The sequence below is a fragment of the Mchenga conophoros genome, linkage group LG23, assembly GCF_057382185.1.
Source record: "Mchenga conophoros isolate Kocher_MC1m ecotype Shallow Benthic linkage group LG23, M_conophoros_male_GT1.1, whole genome shotgun sequence".
In the NCBI taxonomy this organism is placed as follows: Eukaryota; Metazoa; Chordata; class Actinopteri; order Cichliformes; family Cichlidae; genus Mchenga; species Mchenga conophoros.
In genome coordinates, this window is record NC_140547.1 from 45,809,772 (window position 1) to 45,832,846 (window position 23,075).

Below are 23,075 nucleotides of genomic sequence, written 5' to 3' on the forward strand. Positions count from 1 at the left end.
ACAATGTTCTTCAATCATGGAGCTCAGCTGACCATGTAAGAGAGCTGCTGACTCAGAGTTCAAAGGTTGTTTCTATAAATGTTCTGCCAGTGACATCATAACTTAACCTCACACTGGTCTGTGTATGAAGTATCATTTAGTGGCAGTTGTTAAAGTTGTATAATGATGATGCTAGTTTGGGGTGTATTTTCCTGCTGATGCAAATGCATCTACTTTGCCCTTTGTCTGGTGCTTTGGACAAAGACGTCCAATGAAACTCAGAACAACACAGTTTGCACCACCAGCAGGCAGAGTGTCATGTTTCGGCCGTGTGGCAGGCAGGATGAGGACCCAAATTGCAAACTCACAGACACGGGGGATAAACTCAAAATGCAGCTTTATTGCTGATAAGTGATAAACAATAATGATGATACAAAAAGCAATACAAAACTACACTAAACTGGGAAAAGCTAAAGAAACATATACTGGAAGACACGGGGAGAACCACACACGGCATGAGGGAGAACGCGACGCCGAACAGAGGAAGACGCAGACAGAAATACACAGAGGGTTAACGAGGAAAGTGGGAACACACGGGGAACACAGGTGACACAGATAACCATAACGAGACAGGGCGGGGTGAACATAACACTGACGGGTACAGGCACAGAGGTTCAGACAGGAGGAGAGAGAGCACGGGGAAAACACAGACATAACAGGCTGGGGAAACATGAAACAACCACAAAGGGAGACGAGGGCTCATAAATACATAGAGGGCATACAGGGGGGAGAGAGAGCACGGGGAGAACTTAGACATAAAGGGCAGGGGAAACATGGAATAAAACATAAGGAGAGACGAGGGCTCACAGATACATAGAGGGGCACACAGGGGGTAAAAGCCATGAAGGGAAAACACTTAGGGAACAACACAACAGGGCAACTCAGAAAACATGGTCTAAATAAGGAACGAAATACAAAAATACAAGGAACTAAGAATACTGGGCCCACATGGCCCAGGACCATGACATCACCCCCCCCTAAAGGGCTGGCTCCCGACAGCCCAAACCCAAGAAACAAAAACAAAAACAGAAAACAACCCACCCAGGGCGGGAGGCGGGGGACCAGGACGGAGGGACCAGAACGGGAAACAAAACAAACAACAGAAAACACAGGAGCACATGACCATAGTCAAAATAAAGTTCAGGGGGCCGACCCAGAGCCCACAGGCACAAGAGTTCATGGGTCACACGGTCGGGGGGCCGACCAGGCGGGTGGCACAGGTGGCAGAGCTGGTCCGGAGGCCGGCCGTGCGGAAGGCAGCGGCGGCGGCGAAGGAGACGACGGAGCAGTTCAGGGGGCCGGCCGCGCGGAAGGCAGCGGCGGCGGCGGAGGAGACGACGGAGCAGTTCAGGGGGCCGGCCGCGCGGAAGGCAGCGGCGGCGGCGGAGGAGACGACGGAGCAGTTCAGGGGGCCGGCCGCGCGGAAGGCAGCGGCGGCGGCGGAGGAGACGACGGAGCAGTTCAGGGGGCCGGCCGCGCGGAAAGCAGCGGCGGCGGCGGAGGAGACGACGGAGCAGTTCAGGGGGCCGGCCGCGCGGAAGGCAGCGGCGGCGGCGGAGGAGACGACGGAGCAGTTCAGGGGGCCGGCCGCGCGGAAAGCAGCGGCGGCGGCGGAGGAGACGACGGAGCAGTTCAGGGGGCCGGCCGCGCGGAAGGCAGCGGCGGCTCTCCAGTGTCAGGCGTGCTGGCCATGGCCCGGTGGGCACAGGACCAGACGAAGCACAGGCTGAAGACTCAGAGGCTGGACCAGACGAAGCACAGGCCGGAGCTGCGGCAGGTGAGGCTGAAGACTCGGAGGCTGGGCCGGGCGAAGGCTCCGAGGCTGGGCCGGGCGAAGGCTCCGAGGCTGGGCCGGGCGAGGGCTCCGAGGCTGGGCCGGACGAAGGCTCCGAGGCTGGGCCGGACGAAGGCTCCGAGGCTGCAGCTGACGAAGGCTCCGAGGCTGCAGCTGACGAAGGCTCCGAGGCTGCAGCTGACGAAGGCTCTGAGGCTGCAGCTGACGAAGCACAGGCTGGAGCTGCAGCTGACGAAGCACAGGCTGGGCCAGGCGTAGCAGAAGGTGGCTGGATGGGCTCCTCGGGCCCTCCAGCTGAGACAGGAGGCCGGACGGGCTCCTCGGGCCCTCCAGCTGAGACAGGAGGCTGGACGGGCCCCTCGGACCCTCCAGCTGATGTGGCATGAGGCTGGTGTGGTTCTCCTGAACCCCCAGCTGACGAGGAGGGTTGCTGAACGGGCCCCTCGGACCCTCCAGCGGAGACAGGAGGCTGAACGGGCCCCTCGGACCCTCCAGCTGACGAGGTAGAAGGCGGCGTGGGAGCCGCGGAGTCCTGGATGAGCTCATCCGAGCTCCCAGCAGGAGCTGATGCAGAGCCAGAGAGATTTGAGACCCCCGGCTGAATGTTAAGCTGACCGTACTGCTATCGGGGACTGGGCTACAGGAGCTACTGGGGCCTGCGCTACAGGCGGCACTGGAGCTACTGGGGCCTGCGCTACAGGCGGCACTGGAGCTACTGGGGCCTGCGCTACAGGCGGCACTGGAGCTACTGGGGCCTGCGCTACAGGCGGCACTGGAGCTACTGGGGCCTGCGCTACAGGCGGCACTGGAGCTACTGGGGCCTGCGCTACAGGCGGCACTGGAGCTACTGGGGCCTGAACTGAAACAGGTGGCTCTGGAAACTGAGCTGAAAGTGGCTGCGGGGTAGGTGACACTGGGAGCTGAGCTACTGGAGACCCAGGTGACACTGGTGTACTGGGGTGAAGGCAGCGAGGATGCAGTCTCTCTCTCAAGGGAGGATCGAATGATTTAGCGATAAATCTTGACGGGAAAAGATGCCGATGCTGAGAATACCAGGCAGCGGGGGCTTCCAGGAGGGTAGCTGACTGAACTGAGGGTGGCTGCGAGGGAGCTAACTGAACTGAGGGTGGCTGCGAGGGAGCTAACTGAACTGAGGGTGGCTGCGAGGGTGCTAACTGAGCCGCTGGTAGCTGCACAGGCGATAAGCAGCTCGCTTTAACATCCGCCACACAAGACACAGCTCCTGAATGAACAGTCATAATGTCTGGAAAAGACACAGAGTCCTCACTCACCACAGCAGGTGAATTAGAAGTCCGAATGTCCGGCTGTGGGGTGGTGCGACGGCGGCGTGAACGCCGTTTTCTCCGGGATGGTGGAGGAGCTGAGCCGGGCCGCGAATCCTCCAGCGGACCGGACTGAACGTCCTCCGACTCTTCCCACCGGAGAGGCAGTTCCGGGCGGATGCCCATGGTGGACACGAGGAAGTCCCGGATGCGGGGGTGTAGCGCGCCGAATAACCAGGGGAGTCCGGACACCATCCGCTGTAGACGGCTGGCTAAGATCTCCCGGTATCCTCCCCTTGGCAGCGTCAACCACTTCTGACAGTCATATACCACCGTGTGGATTAGATCCTCACGGAGCTCAGCGGAGGGGTTGTGAATCGCTGGGTCCATGTCGAGGTCGCGTTCTTCTGTCATGTTTCGGCCGTGTGGCAGGCAGGATGAGGACCCAAATTGCAAACTCACAGACACGGGGGATAAACTCAAAATGCAGCTTTATTGCTGATAAGTGATAAACAATAATGATGATACAAAAAGCAATACAAAACTACACTAAACTGGGAAAAGCTAAAGAAACATATACTGGAAGACACGGGGAGAACCACACACGGCATGAGGGAGAACGCGACGCCGAACAGAGGAAGACGCAGACAGAAATACACAGAGGGTTAACGAGGAAAGTGGGAACACACGGGGAACACAGGTGACACAGATAACCATAACGAGACAGGGCGGGGTGAACATAACACTGACGGGTACAGGCACAGAGGTTCAGACAGGAGGAGAGAGAGCACGGGGAAAACACAGACATAACAGGCTGGGGAAACATGAAACAACCACAAAGGGAGACGAGGGCTCATAAATACATAGAGGGCATACAGGGGGGAGAGAGAGCATGGGGAGAACTTAGACATAAAGGGCAGGGGAAACATGGAATAAAACATAAGGAGAGACGAGGGCTCACAGATACATAGAGGGGCACACAGGGGGTAAAAGCCATGAAGGGAAAACACTTAGGGAACAACACAACAGGGCAACTCAGAAAACATGGTCTAAATAAGGAACGAAATACAAAAATACAAGGAACTAAGAATACTGGGCCCACATGGCCCAGGACCATGACACAGAGGAAGTGGCTGACATCCAGAAATCCTACCAGTGGCTGAACAAAGCTGGACTGAAAGACAGCACAGAGGCACTAATCATGGCAGCACAGGAACAAGCTCCGAGCACAAGACCCATAGAGCCCGGGGTCTACATGGGTCTTTTTGGGGGGGTTGTGTTGTATTAATAGTGACTTTGTTTCTTTGGACCAAAATCTTTTGTTTTTCAGTTCAGTTGCAACATTGACTAACACTAATGCAGGGGTCGGCAACCTGCGGCTCTTTAGTCCTTACAGTGCGGCTCCTCGTGGTTTGGGAAAATAAATTAGAAGTATTTAGCTGAAGTGTATTTTATTTATGTTCTTTTTTAACTTGTAGTTCTAAATTGGAAGATTATTGTGATTTTGAAATATAAAAAGAAAATTATATTTTTTATTTTTTCATCGCTCAAATAAGCGTCACACTCGCGGAAGCCGGTGTACCCGCCGAAACGCCGTGCATTTATCGAGACTTTCAGCCCCAGGTAGGCCAATTATGGATCTTGGATCCACATTATGTCAGCAGCTGTTCTCCACTGTGAACTATGTTAAAAACAAACACCGCTCACGCCTCACAGACGACAGCTTACAGTCCTGTAAAGATGAAAGTGACTTCGTACAGCCCCGACCTGCAGACGCTGTGCGCAGAGGTTCAGGAGCAGAAGTCCCGTTGTAAACATATCACGGCAGACCCGACGATGTTTGCATGAACACGCTTTTCAGCTTCTCTTTATTGACCACTTTTCACACACGGTTGCTGTACGCACACAGCCAGCTGTAGCTTTGCAGCTCACAGCCCGACACACACCAACACAACAGCACAGACGTTAAGGCGGCGAGGCGTGATTGCGGGTGCCGCTCAGGTGCGTCCGCCTCCCCTGCAGCGGCGCTGCAGACCACGCCCCGCCACACACATTAACCAGGTAAAATACATATTTAGGCAGAATTTTGCAAATATCTATTTTTCATCTTTCAGCAGCATAGAGCTTTTTTTCCAATTATTTTTTAAAAGTCAGGTCAAGGCTCCAAAAGCCCAAAGGAGATATAAGGGTGGCGGCTCACAGCAGCTTTTGTTTGCTACATCATTTTAGTTCAGCTGGGTGTCTTTCCTTTGGTTATATTTCTTTAAGAGTTCAAATGTGTTCATTACATAAATAACATGTAATTTTCTCTGTAGCACTTCATGGATTTCATAAGCAACACACCTTAGTTGTTCACACAAAGCATAAAGGTAAAAAACAGTATATACAGTGTTATCTTCATTCTAGATGTCAAAAAGTATTTGTGGCTCCCAGTGTTTTCTTTTGCGTGGAAACTGGCTCCAAATGGCTCTTTGGGTCCTGAAGGTTGCTGACCCCTGACCTAATGGTATATTTTTTTTAGCTGGATCGTTCTATAAAAACATGAATCAAATCTGAGAAAAGTTTCCACCTGACCTGTTGAATGTTATTGAAGCCAGAAGTTTGCCTTCAGACTGTGTTTCTTGCATGCCTTTTGTGGTGTACTAATTGATGTGAAATGAATGCAATGTGGTTGTGTTTTCAGAGGTCAGAGGTCACAGTCTCCAGTATCCAGCTGTGTGTCTGTGAGGAGTGACTGGTCCAAAGACAGACCTGTAAACTTCAGTCATGAACCTGCAGCAACAATGTTCTTCAATCATGGAGCTCAGCTGACCATGTAAGAGAGCTGCTGACTCATTTACGGGTGTTTGAAATTCTGTGACCACTTTGTAATTTTAGTTTATATTTTTAAAGTGTTTTTATTTGTAGTTGCCTGTATTTTTATTACACTGTGTGTAACGTGGTGGTTTGTGCTGTTTGGGATTGTTTTGGTGTATTTGTGTCAGAACATCAGATAAATGATTTCATCACATTTTAAAAGAAAGTATCAGGATAATAATCTGAACTGAGTCATCAGAAATAGAAAGATGGTCTCAACAGGCCACTGAGCTGATCTCCAAAGAAATGCAGAAGATTGAAGAGTCCGAGGCTGTTTATTTGTCACAGGCATCGTCATACACGTACAACACAGTGAAATGTGCTGAGCTGCTCCTGTGACTGGACAAAACATTAGAAACAATCATTAAATGAAATAATGAAACATTGTGCAGATGTAATGTTAAAGTGCTTTGTGCCACATTAGCACAGCATGTACTGACAGAGCAGTGCAAGCAGAACAAAGCAAATGAGCAAAGTGATGTAAACAGAGTAACTGAACAGAGTGAGCAGAGTAATATCAGCAGTAATGAAGCAGCAGGATCAGTGTAGCAGCGTGTGACGTCATAATGAATCAGGTATGATCTGAAATATGACAGTGAGACAAGAACATGATGTAAGGTCCTGTTTAAACCCTGATGGTGATGCTATGAGGGGATCATGTTCTGATTTAGGACTTGGATGGTCTGAGGATAGAAGCTCCTCTCTGTTTGTGTCCTGATGGTGCAGAAGCTTCTGCCTGATTGTAGAAGGAGCTGACGCCAGCATCATCCCAGAGGTGAAGCTCCTCTGTGTGCAGACCTGAGGTCAGATTCCTCCAGGCTGATGTTCAGGATCTACAGAAACGTGTGGTTGTAGTTATTGCTGCACTGTGTGCTGACAGCAGATACTCAGAACAAAGCGCTGCACACGTGTTCTTTACAAACATCTGTACATATAAAATATGGATCATGGCAGTGAATGAACACGTTTCTGTCATTTGTTTCATTGGCTTCTTTTTTCTGCCTGTGTTCATGTGATTAATGTCTAACACATAAACAGGTTTGTAATCAAACATCACATCATCAGGGAGGCATCATGAAACAAAGTTACTGCTGGAGGCTGAACTCAATTTGGTGGCAATGTTCAAAAATATCACTCAGATCATTTCAAAGCTTTTAGTTCTTCTTCTTCACTTCTGTAAAAGAATAGAAAGGAAATCAGAACCCAGAAGTTCACTTCCTGATGACTGAACTCTTTCAAAATAAAGCTGAAAGCTCTGAATGTGACACCGCTGCTCCACCACAGTTTTTAGAGGAGGTCAAAGGTCAGTTCAGAGTGATGGATCCCAAACTTCCAGTACATCCAGTGAAGGACATAATCAGCTCTGTGATGAAGGCTTTTACTGTGGAGTTTGTAGGCTGATCACTCTGTGTTTAATAAGACAGGCAGGAACAGCAAAGGAAACTTGGAATCTGAACTCAAACACAAGTTTCTCCACTTTGACTTTTCTCTGTGACCATCAGAGCTTCTGCACAGTGTCATCAAATCTGGATGTTTGTCACTGACAGTCAATGATTTTAGTGATAAAGAAATGTGTTCACAGAGGGAGGAAGAGGAAGAGGAGTGGTGTCTGTGAGGAGGAGCAGCTGTCCTGCTGTGCTTTGTGTCAGGACGTCCTGAAGGATCCAGTCTCTACCAGCTGTGGACACTGGTTCTGCAGACAGTGCATCTCCTCATACTGGGACCAGTCTGCTTCATCAGGAGACTGGTCCTGTCCCCAGTGTGGAGAAAGATCCAGAAGCAGAGCTGGACTGCAGACAGCCAGTCAGAGCAGCTGTGTACAAAGTAAGACTGAACATCTGTCTGCTGATGGACTCATTTCTGAAAACTGGACTTCTTGTTGTTGTTCAGACATTGAAGAGTTTTCTTTCTGTTTTTCTTTCTTTCAGCAGATGTTGGTCTGCAGGAGGTTTTAGATGAACATAAGATCAGTCTGAGGAGGAGATGTGAACGTGTGACTGAAGGAAGTGATGAAACAGGAAGTAGAACCCTCCTCAACAGGATCTACACTGAGCTCTACATCACAGAGGGACAGAGTGAAGAGGTTCATAGCCAACATGAGGTGAGGCAGCTGGAGACAGCTTCCAAGATGGACGCCCTCCATGACACTCCAATCAGGTGCCAGGACATCTTTAAAGCCTTACCTGACCAACAGAGACCCATCAGAGTGGTTCTGACCAACGGCGTGGCTGGTGTTGGAAAAACCTTCTCAGTGCAGAAGTTCACTCTGGACTGGGCAGAGGGCTTGGAGAACCAACATGTCAGTGTGGTGGTTCTGCTTTCATTCAGGGAGCTGAACCTGATCAGAGAGGAGCAGTACAGTCTTCTGGAGCTGCTCCATGTTTTCCATCCAACACTACAGAAGGTCACAGCAGAGAAGCTGGCTGTCTCTCAGCTTTTGTTCATCTTTGACGGCCTGGATGAAAGCAGACTTTCATTGGATTTCACCAACAGGAAGCTGCTGTCTGATGTCACACAGAAGTCATCAGTCAGCCAGCTGCTGACAAACCTCATCCAGGGGAATCTGCTTCCCTCGGCTCTCGTCTGGATAACTTCCCGACCTGCAGCAGCCAATCAGATCCCTCCTACATGTGTTGACAGGCTAACAGAAGTACGAGGCTTCACTGACGCCCAGAAGGAGGAGTACTTCAGGAGGAGATTCAGTGATGAAGAGCTGTCCAGCAGAATCATCTCCCACATGAAGACCTCCAGGAGCCTCCACATCATGTGTAGAATCCCAGTCTTCTGCTGGATCACTGCTACAGTTCTGGAGCACATGTTGACTACAGAGCAGAGAGGAGAGCTGCCCAAGACCCTGACTGACATGTACTCACACTTCCTGCTGGTTCAGACAAAGAGGAAGAAGAACAAGTACCACGAGGGACATGAGACGAGTCCACAGGAGCTGACGGAGGCTGACAGGGAAGTTCTTCTGAAGCTGGGGAGGCTGGCGTTTGAACATCTGGAGAAAGGAAACATCATGTTCTACCAAGAAGACCTGGAGCAGTGTGGTCTGGATGTGACAGAGGCCTCGGTGTACTCAGGAGTTTGTACAGAGATCTTCAAAAGAGAGTGTGTGATCTTCCAGAAACCAGTCTACTGCTTTGTTCATCTGAGCATCCAGGAGTTTCTGGCTGCAGTCTACATGTTCCACTGTTTCACCAACAGGAAGTCAGAGGTGCTGAAGGACTTCCTGGGAATAAAATACAAAGAGTCATCTCTGGATGATTTCCTTAAACGAGCCATGGAGAAATCCCTCCAGAGTAAAAATGGCCACCTGGACCTGTTTGTTCGCTTCCTTCATGGCCTCTGTCTGGAGTCCAACCAGAGACTCTTAGGAGGTCTGCTGGGTCAGACAGAGAACAGTCCAGAAACCATCCAGAGAGTCATCAAGAACCTGAAGAATAACAAGAAGTTTAAATCCTCTCCTGACAGAAACATCAACATCTTCCACTGTCTGATGGAGATGAACGACCTCTCAGTACATCAGGAGATCCAAGAGTTCCTGAAGTCAAAGAAAAGGTCAAAGGACCTCTCTATGATCCACTGCTCAGCTCTGGCCTTCATGCTGCAGATGTCAGAGGAGGTTCTGGATGAGTTTGACCTGCAGAAGTACAAAACTTCAAAGGAGGGACGACTGAGACTGATTCCAGCTGTGAGGAACTGCAGAAAGGCTCGGTGAGTCCAGATGTGATCACTAACATCATTGATCAGTGTCGGTTAACAGTTTAATCTTTAAATTAAAAACACAGTCCTTGGTTATAAAGTGCTTTACAAACACCAACATTACGGCTAACAGCTGGATTCTCCTGTTTCAGTGCAGCTAGCCAAACAACAAAGAGCCACTTGCTGCTAAAGACAGAGTGAAAGTGGACGGTATATCCTCCATTCTTCATGTAAAACACATGCAATGAATTGTAATGCACCATCTGTGTTTACCTTCATGCAGTTTTCTCTTTATGGTGGACTTGGATATTTAAATGTTTACCTCCTGGAGAGTCTTGTTCACTTGATTAGTTTTTGTGAAGGGGATTCTCCTCACCCCGTCTCCAAGGGAGACACCAGCTACCCTTCAGAGAAAATGTATTTGCCCCACTGGTAACCATGATCTGGTTCTTCCAGTCACTGCCCACAGCTCGTGACCATAGGTGAGGGCAGGGACGTAGATCGACCGGTAAATTTAGAGCTTCGCTGTCACGCTCAGCTCTCTCTCTCTTCACCACGACAGACCGGTACAGCGTCTACCTCACTGTTACCGCAGCAACAGTCTGTCTGTTGATTCCTGCTCCCCTCCCCCTTCTTTACACGACCCTGAGATACTCAGACTCCTCCACCTGGGGCAGGAACTTGTCTCTGACCCAGAGTGGGCACTCCACCCTTTCCCAGCTGAGGACCATGGCCTCAGATGCTGATCCTCATTCACACGGCTTCACACTCTGCTGAGAACAGCTCCACTGTGAGCTGGAGGCCATCACCTGATGAAGCCAACAGAACCACATCCTCTGTGAAAACAGAGACCAGACTCTGACACCACACAAGTGGAATATAAGGTCAGAGGTCAGCTAATACCTAATATGGTAATCCTGAGCTAACAGGAAAGGGAAATGCAGTGAAGAAATGGATTTTCAAATGAGGAGCGGAATCACCATTTTAAATGTACAAAGTAAATCTTTGATTTGATTTTTTAAAAGATTTTAAAATCATTTTAAAAATTGGAATTCAAAAATGTTTTTTAAAATGAAATACATTTACTCACTAAATTTACTATTATTAGTATAGTATACTATTATACTGTACACTATTATTAGTATAGTCTACTATTATACTATACATATCTGTTTTTAACAGGGAATCTTGATCATGTTACATTTGACTTCTGTTGAGCTTCTTGAATTGTCACCTTCAGTTCCTTTCATTTACTCTTCCAGTGTCTTTGGTTTAAATGTATTTACCCTGATAACTGCATATGAAACAGTTCACCTCTTGTCACTCACTATTATCTGTTTGCCATAAAAGTGTTGGTGATGTGTTGGGAGAATCATTATTTTCAGTCTCTTCTTATAAACATAGTGAGGCAAAGATGTGGGTCGTGGTCCCTGATAATCAGATGTGTCTGTGTTCTGTTACATGTGACGTTAGAGAGGTTTTAGTGGAGATAAAAACAGGACCAACATCACTCGTGACTGCTTTCCTGTCTTCACAGTGTGTTTACTGGTGGAGCTCGTCCTCCTGTTGCATCTGTCACAGCTGTTACGCTCCTCTGTGACTCCTCCTCTGTCTGCTGTCACACTGCAGGAGTTTTTGGTCATGGCGTGTGAATAACTGCCGAGGTCGGCTAGGACGACGCCACCACTCGTTGTCAGACCCTGTCACGCTGTCTGGTGTCATCTTTAGCCGAGGTTATTAAGAACTTCAAAATGAAACCAGTCTCTGTTTTCAGTCCCCGCCCTCTTTTGCAGCTTTGAGCCAGGTTGTAACACCTGTTAAAGTCACCACCTGTTGTGACCGGGGAGTGAGATGAGTGTGAGAAAGATGAAAACAACGTCTCATTCTGACTAGTTACTGGGAACTGATGTGTGATGATGCAATAACAAAGATGACTGTTTCTATGATTTTCTGTTTTCTTGTTTTTATTGATGATAAGGACAGGCAGAGGAGATTGGATGGATTTACTTTGTTTTATTCTTTTGCACTGAAATGGAGTCCAGTGTACAGTCCTTGGCGTTGCACATTTTAATATGTTTTAGCTGAGACTGTAGTGGGCACTCTTTAAATGTCGGGTCAGTTTGTCACGTTAGAGCCTATTTGTGCCTGTTAGTGCTGCGATGACTTCAGACCGAGCTGACTGAGGGGTCTAAGCTCATGATGCCACCAGCAACACCCGGGTCATGCTGCAGAGTTTTCAAACCCCGCTGACACTCGACATAATTTACTCAGGTTATATCAGGTGATCTAAGAAAGGCCGCTTAGAAAGAAAAGCGAGTGCACTGCTTTAAGTGTCTTGAAGATGTTTAATCCGAACATTCAGCTTCTTCACTTCTAAAACCAAAAAGTGGAGAGTCCCAGATTTTAATCCTAGTGGGAGTGTCCCTTAAGAGGGTCGCTGACCAACTATTGATCATGTGGCTCATCACATGAGCCAAGCTGTGAAAAAGGGTGTGGGTGATTATCAGCAGAGGTTTCGAGAGATGAAACGTCTTCAAGAAACTTAAAGAAGTCACTTTTCTTTCCAGGCTCCTTAGATTACCATGACTGTATGATGAGAACCTACACAGACATATCAGGTGAAGGTTTCAGTGTTTTGGTTCAGTTTAATGTAAAAATGGAGATGAAACACATATAAAGGCTGGTTTACACCACTGAGCCCTGCTCTAAAACACTGACACAGATCTGTCTGTGAAGCTGGCTTTAACAAATAAGAGCTTCAAGTTTTAAAAACGTGTTTAGCGCCAAACTGTCCACTTTACTGTCTGTAGCAGGAAGTGGCTGTTTGGCACTGAAACGGGAGAATCCAGCTGTTAGCTGTGATGTTGTGTTTGTAAAGCTCTTCATAAACGAGGACTGTGGAGGAGGAGAGCCTGTGTGAGTCAGGTGGTTCACCGGCCGAGTGTATCAGCGGCAGAAACAGCTGATCAGCGCCGTTTTATGCAGTAAAATAATCTTTCTGTTCCCAAACACATCCACACAGTTTACAACATAACAGCCCACTACATGCACATCTCACCGCAAACATGCATAAACCTGAACATAAAATATGTCCTGTACCTGTGTGATCTCTTTAAGTAACTCACAGAATATCAACACTAACGCCACAAGTTTGTTGGTATTTTAACATTTTAACCATTGATTTTGAATTAAAACCAACAGTTAAAACATTTTTACACCTGAGGAAAGAGCAGCAGAAATATTAGGACAGATAAATCATTCTGTCTTCAGTCTCCATGAACAGCATCAACATCCTCTGGTGAAATTTCTCTTTCCTCCTTAAAATATATTAAATGTCAGTTTAATTCCAAATTAATGGTTAAAACATGTATGTCACATATGAACATGAGGAAATAAAGAAAAGTGACTGATTCAGTTCCATATATGCTCCAGGGAGGCGTTAAGGTTCATTAAAATTGTTCAGTTATTAAAGTTTAATCTGAGCCGAGCTGACTTCCTCAGGAACAAATAAACACCGAGATAAACTTCACCTTACAGATATAATCTAAATGAATCATATCCAATCTCAGAGAGTTGACAGTCAGCTGTGTGCTGGGAGACATGTTTGTCTGCAGTGTACGAGCTCTGACCGCTCCCCAAAAATGTCGGAGTGAATACATTAATATTAAAAGTGTAGCTGGTGACACAGAAACAGAGGATTTAAGAAGTTTAAGTGTAGGTCGGGTCCACACATGTCCAAACACCTGTGCGTAGTCCTGCTTGTTACTCAGAAACGCACACTAATAAAATGGCCATAAGGCCAAAGCAATGGTTTTGACTGGTGTTGACCCCGCCCCCACCCTGAGTGTGGATGCTGAGAGAAGGGCCAGCTGTGAATATGAGGCTGTGGGAGCAGATGGAGAGAGAGTATGTCGGGGTATCCCAGTACAAACTTTACTGGGGTCAGAAATTAGACAGACTCCAGTTCCTTTGTTTGATTTATCTAGTTTGATGTTAGGAAAGAGATTCATGAGATGGAAAAACCTCCCAGTCTACTGAGATTCAGAAATGATTTGTACACATGGAAACTCCCTGAGTGGGAACAAAGAGTGTCCTGTCAGGAAGAGCATTTGGAATATGGATGTTGAGGATGTGACAGTGCCTGAAATCCTGCTGCTGTTCTGAACCATAGTTTCTGATCTGAAGGTCAAACAGAGTCATGATGGTTGTTTCTATTTGTCCCTTTTTAGTTTTGTTCCCCTGAAATCAGATGTGATATCAGCAGCTCTGAGTTCATTCATCATTATTGTCCAGTGATGAGATTTCTGCTCCGTTTGGTGACAGTCAGCAGATTTTTCCTGAGTGTGGACGTGAACAGTCGTACCTGACAGCAGCAGGTAGCAAACAGAGATCGTCTTTCCAGCTGGAACTCTTCACTGAGCTGAGCTCATTCAAAATGTTCTAGATTCAAGACAGGAAACAGTCCACATGTGTGTCTTCACTCTGACTCTGGATCAGATCTCAGTGACAGACTGTGGACATTATGGAAGCCTAAATGTGACACCATCTTCCTCCTTCATCTGCAGATTAAAGCCAAACAAAGATTCTCATTAAAAGTCTGCAGGTCTGAGAGAGACTCAATCGTTGTGTCATGTCAAACACAGTAAGAGGAGCTGAAGCACAGATGTGAAGAGCAGATGTTCATCAGATTATGACCTCACTCTGTTTTGTCTTCATATACATTCAGTCTGTGTTTATAATGCAGATTTCTGCTTTTATAATAACATATTTTATATTTTCTATGATCACAGACTGGCTGACTGTGGACTCTCAGGGACTCACTGTGAAGTTGTGGCCTCGGCTCTGAAGTCCATCCCCTCCCATCTGACAGAACTGGACATTAGTAACAACAAGCTGCAGGATTCAGGCGTGAAGCTTCTGTGTGCTGGACTGGAGAGTCCAAACTGTCGACTGGAGACTCTGAGGTGAGTTCACTGACTGCAGCTGTTGATGTTTTTCTATATTTCAGGCTGCAGAGACTTTGAGCTTGTGTGGAAACAGACAGAGAAAAGAAAGACATGAATGTCAAAGCTAATAAAGGTGAAGTTAGGAGCTGTGATGATGTTCATGTATCAGAAGCTGTCGGGCTGCTACAGAGACGACCCACACAGCTGCTGTGGTGAGGTTTGTGTTAAAGCAGAGGAACACAGGCCCACACATGACAGCAAAGCAGGTTTCAGGCTCTGTGAGAGGATTTCAAACAGAAGCTGGAGAAGAGAAAGGACTACAGAAAGAAGGCAGCTGAGACCAGTCCAAGTGTTTCCATGGAGCCCAGTCTAACATTCATTTATACACTAACGTACAGAAGTGAACGGGAAAATGAATCCATAGTTTCAAATGTAGAAATAGTTCTCAGTTCATTTACAGAGTTTAATACAGTTCATGAGGAAATGTTCAGTTCGATTCAATTCGATTGGAATCTGGGAAATTTTGCCTCAGACAGAAATATTATAATTCAGTACATTTACATATTTTTGTGTCTATAAAAGGGAAGCTGACACTTTCGAGACTTTATCAAATGTGTGAGCATCACAGCAGAGGCCTTTGTGTCAAAGTAGCTGAAGATAAAACACGGAAGAACATGAAGGTGATTTTCCTGTTCTGGGATTTTATAGAAATATTCTGCAGTAGATCAAAAACGAAAGAAAACCATGAATCAACACATGAACATTACCTGATGCTGCTGAAGTGAAGCAGAGCAAAGTTACAGTGTTTTTGTTAAAGACACAACTGAGCGTTTTGCAATTTGCATAATTTTAAAAAGTTTAAATTTGTTCAGTATTGAACAGCAGAAATTAGGTTTTCTTTTCGAAAGCAAGTAAAAGGAAAAAAACAGCGGCCGACAGCGCTGTAAACAACGATAGACTTGTGCGTAACAAGCAAGCGAATAATGCAGAAAACAGATTTTTAGACAGGAAACTGTGTGAGAGAGAGAGAGAGAGAGAGAGCTGTGCATGACGTGTGATTTTATCCTGGTGGAAGCAAAACAGCAAAAGTCAGAGTGAGTTCATGACGATGTTTATGTGAAGCGTAGTTTGGATCTTCTTTTGCTGCTGGTTCAGTCAATATTGTTTGGAGAGAGATAAAACTAACAGCTTCAGAATCGAGCGCAAAAAGGACGTAAACACAAAGCGTGGACCCGCCGAAACATCAGAATCGGCGAGCTGTCGGCTTTCAGCCCCGACCGTGTCTGTGCCGTCAGTGAGAAAGGCGACATCTCACTGATTCTGATGTGTCGGCGGGTCCGAGCTTTGTGTTTACGTCTCTGTGCAGAATCCGTGTTCCTGCTCTCATTCACTGTTTCAGCTGTTTGGTGCTTGTTAAAGTTTTGTGAGGTTTAACCTGAGATTCTGACATTTCGGGCAAAATAAATTAATATTAAAAAATTGATTCAGGATTTTAATTAATCAATATCACGTTATCCAAGCCAGAATCGATTTTAATCGATGAATCGATTATTAAAACCCACTCCTAATTCAAAGCACTGAAGCATCGACTTGTTCCATTATCCAACAATGAAAACAGGAAACACAGACAGCTGGCCTTCAAAGTAAAAGCTGCTCCTTTTGAAACATGTTGGTGGTAAAATGTAAGAAGAGCTGAAGCACATAAATGATCTACGTGCCAAAATATTAAACACAGTTGATATATTTGTGTGAGTGTTGTGATTCAGGTGTAGATGTAATAATGTACATATAGCAGAGTTTCCTCTTCTAGATCAGCTGATCAGAGTCGGGCCAATCAGCTCTGAGCATGCTCAGTCTGAGTTATGGAGCCACATACTATGATTCACCATGGCAACGGCATGAGCAGAGGCTCCGTGTGAATCCAGAGGAGCAGGAACATGAATGATGACAGTAGATGATTGTGTGAAAGTGCTGGAAGCAAATGAGTGTGTGATGTTCTTTCAGTGTTGCACTTTGTAGACGCTCCCTGAGCACTGGTCTCACAGCCAGCTGCACATAGAGACCAGTGTTGTTAGTCCAGGTCAGAAGATGACTTGTTGGAATGAAAATGAGCTTGTAGTTTGTCTGCTTTAATAATGTGACTGGAAAAAGGTGTTGGACTTCAAATATGTCCATTTCTTTCACACTTCACCTTTAAAAGTGAAGCCATGTGGTTCCTGGAAGGAAAAACATGACTTTTTCAAGTCTTTGTCCTGTTTTTATGAGAAATGTACGACTTTAATGTGAAACATTCAGAGTTTTTTCTCTTGTTGTGTTTGTTTGAAGCTGCTTCCTGTTGACTTCAGCTGTTTGGAGTTTCCATTTTCTAAACTTCTACATTCTGAACCTTCTTCAGCTCTGAACAGATGATGAAACACTGAATGATTTCAAGCACTTTGTCTAATAAACTTACATCTTTCATTCTTTATACAGATTGAAGAGCTGTGGTTTGTCAGATATTGGCCTTAAATATCTGGCAGCAGCACTGAAGTCCAACCCCTCGTATCCCACAGAGGTGGACCTGAGTGGAACCTACAGCAACCTGAAGGGTTCAGGAGTGAAGCATCTGTGTGGTTTCCTGGAGAGTCCACGATGTCGATTTGAAACTCTGAGGTCAGTCAGCATGTTTTAGTTGTGCTGAGATGAATATGATGTGAAAGTTGTGCTGACACTAAACTGCAGACATCAGGCTGATATTTTACTGATCCACACTGAGGATCTTCATGGTAAAGTCTGTTTTCTTCTTCTCTGGTTTAGTCCATTGACTGCAGCAGAACAATGTTCACATTTCAAACAGTGATACTCAACGTATGGCCCGCGGCCCACACGCGGCCTGCCCACCTTTCCTGATTCAGAGAGAGGGGACCCTGATTAACTGTGTAGCTTCTTCCTCACAGTTCTAAGTATCAGACACAACAATGAATAATCCACAGCTGACTGTCTTTAGCAGGTCAAAGGTCACGGCACACAGCACTCTGTGAAACAGTTTGGAGCAGGAATTCTTGCACATTTACAAACTGACACTGCTGCACGGCATGCTGGGTAATGCTAGCTGCTCAGGTATGGGCGTGCTAATGGCTGTGAGGCTCTGTGGCTGCAGAACACCGAAGAAGAGAAAAGAGAGGTGGAGGATGAAGAAAAGAGGCGGAGATGAAGCAGAAGTTTTGCTCCAGAGAGGAGCTGTGTCTGTGTGGGCGGGGCTCAGGCTGCTCCGCCCACACAGTGACAGTGAAGCAGGTGAAGAGTAATAAATGAAGACAGCAGACAGTATTTGATAAGCTGATGTACAAACATGTAGGTCGTGTCCAAATTCATGGGCTGCATCCTCCTGAGGCCGCATTTGTAGACCGATTACGTCACAGCGACACGTCGAAGGCTGTCCAAATTCGTAGACTCCTCCGAATGCAGCCAACAAATGCGTCCTCCTTTTCCCCGAATTTGAAGGATGGGTCGGGTGTGTCCTTCGTGGCCTACCATATCCCAGAATTCATAGCGCGGCCCAGCCAAACTCCAGTTTCCAACAATGGCGGCCGCTACTAAGTTTTAAAATTACTCATACTAATCTTTTTCGGTCACAAAATAAACTTTTAACATATTTTCAGGCGAGAAAGTAGCTGTGTAAACATCAAATATCTGCTCGGTTTATCAAGATACCGCATATATGCAAAAGTGCTTCGACGTTTTCGGAGACGTCTGCTACCCACCAGCTCGATAGCTCGCCGGGAGCTCGAGGGTCACTGAAGCCGCCGAGAACGGCACAACTCCCGGCACATCATTTTCAGATCACCGCGGACTTTCGCTACTCAGGTTAAACGTGATATATAAGTCACTTAGACAACCTCAAAATGTTATTGTTTGGCTTTTTTCAGTGTTTTGTTTGTTCGTGAGTAAATCGGTTTGGCTGAGATTAAAGTTATTAGATTAGATAAAATAAAACTTTATTAATCCCCCAGGTGGGTTCCTCCTTGGTCTTTACAGAGCTGACTAAACGTCAAACAGAAAACTGATTAAACAGAAGTATGAGACGGTCGAGAATTTACGCCAGTGTCCTGTTATATTTTAGATAGCAAGGAGCAGACGGCTGAGTTTATTAAACTCCACCGAGACAGCGGTGACGCTAATCAGAAGGCTAGACCGTCCAATTTCCCCAGCCGTTTATTTCCAGCCTACCCGACCTTCTGAGGACCCAGCCCACGTAGACCACAAAGGCCGGGTCCTCGGGAGGATGCAGCCCATGAATTTGGACACGACCGTAGAATGATGGTGGCAGCTACAGAAACAGGTCCATACAGACTGAAGCGTGTCTCAGTCTGAATGTACACTGCTGTTATAAGAGCTGTGGAAACTCAGGTCAAAAGGACGTAACCACACTGCTGACAGTTCCAGGACATTCACAGAGTTACAGCATCATTTGTGACCATAAAGACAGAAAGCTCATCCAAATCCTGGGATTAAAAGTCTGTCCTGGTGGTGTCCAGTCAAACACGTCTCTGTCAAAGCTTCAATCCAACAGGCTCCAAAGTCCTTCTGCTCATTTCCTCGCCGGGTTCTTGATGCTCCTGTACCATCTCTCTGTCATCCTCCTCGCTCCCTCTTTGCACTCACAGTCTTTGTGCATCATTAACACTCACATGTGGAAAACCAAAGTTTTACTGGGCAGAAGATGATCATCAGTGACTCTGTCTTTAAAACACTCTTGTTAGAAATGTTCGACTTTAATGTGAAACATTCAGAGTTTTTTCTCTTGTTGTGTTTGTTTGAAGCTGCTTCCTGTTGGCTTCAGCTGTTTGGAGTTTCCATTTTCTAAACTTCTACATTCTGAACCTTCTTCAGCTCTGAACAGATGATGAAACACTGAATGATTTCAAGCACTTTGTCTAATAAACTTACATCTTTCATTCTTTATACAGATTGGAGCGCTGTGATTTGTCAGAGATCAGCTGTGATTATCTGGAAGCAGTGCTGAAGCTCAACCCTTCGTATCCCAGAGTGGTGGACCTGAGCTCCAACAATCTTCAGGATTCAGGAGTGAAGCAGCTGTGTGTTCTTCTGGAGAATCCACAACATCAAATTGAAACTCTGAGGTCAGTCTCCACGTTTTAGTTGTGCTGACACTGTCGATCTGTGGAACTAAAACCTTTATACAGGAAGTCTGGTTCAGCTCTTTGTAGACCTTCTAATCTCTGATGCTCTGAGTCTTACTCAGTAGATGATGCAGAGTTGTGAAGCCGATGTGGGTGAGGACACTCGCCCAGCTCTAACTACTTTGACGTCCAGGCGGCTTCCCTGCTTGTCCTGATACAAACAAACCTGAGTAACCTTGCAGGTCAGATCTCATCAGTCACACCTGTTATGGCAGCTCTCCTCTAGATTGTAGTTCTTGTTAACCTGGGATGGTTTTAGAAGCCTGGACCACAGACTGCAAGGGAAGATATTACTGGGAAAGGCCAAAGCAACCTATCAGACCCATTAAACACTAACATAGATGAATACTTAGATTTAAACCTTTATTGTTTCACAAAGGCTTAAAAAGGGAACGTCCACAGTTTAGACTGCAGCAGATTTTATTAAAGCAGTTTGACAGGAGCAAAGCAAAAACACAAAGAATAAGTGTTTCACATATTAATACATATAACATAATAATAAAAGAAAAGCAAAAGAATGATACAAAAGAATGAAAAAGTTGTCCAGAGCAGCAGGATGTCTGAGGTCTGCAGAAACACAAAAACACAGCAGCTAAAAATAGTTGTTGAAAGAAAACGAGGTGGGAGCTGCTGATTCCTGAGCTTTGATACTGGATTAGCTTCAGTAGTTATTCCCATCACTGCTGTAGGAGCTACATTTAGTCACAGCTGATTGTCTTTGACCAATCAGAAGACTACTGTTGTAAAAACAAGCAGACAAAGAACCAATGAGAGTGAAGAACAGGATAAAGAGCTCGTGTGATGGAGGCAAAGCAATAATCAGCAGACTGTAGCAGTTTCTATCTGGATGAAAGTAGAAGGAGCTCAGCGGAGCTCAGTCCCATATCTTTGGTTAGAAACAACATCAGTGATTTCCTGCTGCTCGAGATGATTCCAGCAGCTCTCATTACAGCAGCTGATGAGAGAAACAGCTGATGGCTCACAGCTCGTGCACTGTTGGATCTCCAGATGTTCACGTGGCTGAAGTCTGTGAAGAAACTGTGGTCCACGTAGTTCACACGGCCTCAGATTGGACCGAGCTCCCTGGATCACTGCAGCATCCTCAGCTGGTACATGGACGTCTCTGCTCCACAGTCTTGGAGCCCCTGCAGGTCCGTCCACACCACCAGGTCTTCTCACTCACCTTTCCTTTGTCCTCGTCCTTCATCGGCCGTGCTGTGTCTTTGTTCCTGCGGTGTTGTTCCCACGATGCAGCGCTGATGTTCCCTCCTTGAATGCACAACAAGTACGGTGCTGGTCTTTCTCGGGTGGAGCAGAGACAGATTGAAGTCTTTCAGGCTTTAGTGCCGACTTCCCTGACAGAGGCTGGACTCCATGGTCTGCACAGGAGGCTTCTACACTGTGTGGAGGTGACTCCTGGACTCGAAGACAGGCTGCAGGTACATGTGTGATGAAGAGGAGCTACAGCAGTGTGATGGAGCTGCAGGACTGAAGGAAGTCCTGCTGTCCTGTCCCACCCTCATCTTTGCTTCCTCTGTCTTCTCTGGACTTGTCCTCCTGTTTCAGAAACAGCACTGCTTCATGCCGAGGGTGGACGGGAGCGTTGGCTCTGATTCTTTTACCGTCCACCACAAGGAGACACTGATGCTGACCTCCTGATTCATCTGCATGTGTTCTGCTTCACACTGCTCACCTCCACCAAAGACTTCACAAACATCTTCTTTCTTTGAGTCCAGTTTGTCCCACAAACACTTCCAAATCTCCTCCTCTGAGATTCTGCAGCTTCTTGCAGTGTGACTCAGCTGACTTCTGACAGACCACAGACTGGCACAGCATCCACATGTGTCTCCTTTCAAACAGGCTCTTGATGTTTCCTCCCACATCATTCTGGCCTCTCAGTCTCCTTTGTTCTCCAGCTCTGTAGCTCCAGCTGGTGAAGCTTCAGTTTTCCATGTTGGTAACAGTAAACTACAGCCTCTGCTGTCAGCTGGGTAACTAAACAGAGCTGCAGCACGTCTCTGCGGTGGTGCTACATCCAGCCTGCAGACGGCCGTCTACATGTTGTAGTGGTTTACAGTCACCAGGGGGCGCTGTCCCAGCCATGCAGGCAGTGGGCTGCTCTGCTTGTGCTGTTGTTGGTGAAGCTGAAGTGAAAGTGATAGGTTTGTAGTTTGAACCTATCCACTGGAACGTTAAGGACAATCTGCTACGCAGCAAAAAGCAAGACACAAGGCACCAAAGTTCTCTGGTTTACTCATGCATGAGGGAGACCTGGCTGGAGCCAAGCGTCGTTCCACCACTTGACCACCATCAGACTCTCAGCCAGGCTCCCCATAGCACTCCTTTTATTGTGGTTACATGAATATGCATAGGGTCATTAACATATAGCATCTCACATAGGTATACATGTGAACAAAGAATACTGTGTGTGTGTGTGTGTGTGTGTGTGTGTGTGTGTGTGTGTGTGTGTGTGTGTGTGTGTGTGTGTGTGTGTGTGTGTGTGGTACTGCTGATCAAAGGGTCATATAACATCCTTGGTCAGGAAGAGGGTAGACCCCCCTTCACCCTAGATGGTTCACCCTAGATAACATGGTGAGGAAGTCCAGCAGTTCATCTAAACAAAAAGCACTTAGACTAGAACAGACGTAGCTACGTTAATCCTGCCATAAAACAATAAGAGAAGGTACGACCTCTCTCGTGCTCCCAGGATGTGGGTGTGCATTCTAGTGTGGAATACACACCAAGCCCCTGCAGCCTGCTAAAGATCACACATCCTATCACTACACAATTGATTATACACCTCTAAGAATATATGGTTAAATATTTCCTAATACAAATGACAATAATAAAATCTAAACCCATCAGAAAGCGAGAGTTAAAACACTGAACAGTGTCCACTGAGCTTCTTATGCTATTCTCATGCTCAAAGAAGTTTCACAGGAAGGGCGACTCGTCCATCAGGCGTCCAGCTGTCCGTGACCGTGTCCACAGCAGAGTGTGACCGAGGCTTCATGCTAACACGCACACATGAAGCTAATACCACCACGAGCAGCTGCTCAGTGGATTTGGAGGACAAATGTCTGCAGCTTCTCACAGGCAGTATGCAGAATGTGGATCTCCACAAAGACTGTGGAGAGCTCGTCCCACACTCTAAATCCACACTTGTCTGCACAAAACTTCTCACACGTTCCCGTCACAAGTGTCTTCTAAGTGAAGCTACCAGGTTCAGGTCCAGCTTGTTTATCTGGAGCTGCAGGAGATGATCCAT

The 23,075-nt window shown here is 46.7% G+C and overlaps 1 protein-coding gene and 1 pseudogene across 3 annotated transcripts in view; both read left to right on the forward strand.

Moving 5' to 3' along the window:
* Window positions 1-23,075, forward strand: part of LOC146548130 (NACHT, LRR and PYD domains-containing protein 12-like) — an 83,788-nt pseudogene that overhangs the window by 46,839 nt on the left and 13,874 nt on the right. The gene's annotated exons all lie outside the window — the stretch shown is intronic.
* LOC146548133 (protein NLRC3-like) lies at window positions 5,778-14,646 on the forward strand. Of its 2 annotated transcripts, XM_085266187.1 has the most exons (4): window positions 5,778-5,932; window positions 7,556-7,797; window positions 7,902-9,690; window positions 9,831-9,879. In XM_085266187.1, the coding sequence occupies exons 1-4, from the start codon at window positions 5,778-5,780 to the stop codon at window positions 9,877-9,879; spliced, it is 2,235 nt and encodes a 744-aa protein (XP_085122313.1). The 2 variants fall into 2 exon arrangements, with proteins under 2 accessions (XP_085122313.1, XP_085122312.1); XM_085266186.1 differs by lacking the exons at window positions 5,778-5,932; window positions 9,831-9,879 and adding an exon at window positions 14,469-14,646 and having other exon boundaries at window positions 7,524-7,797.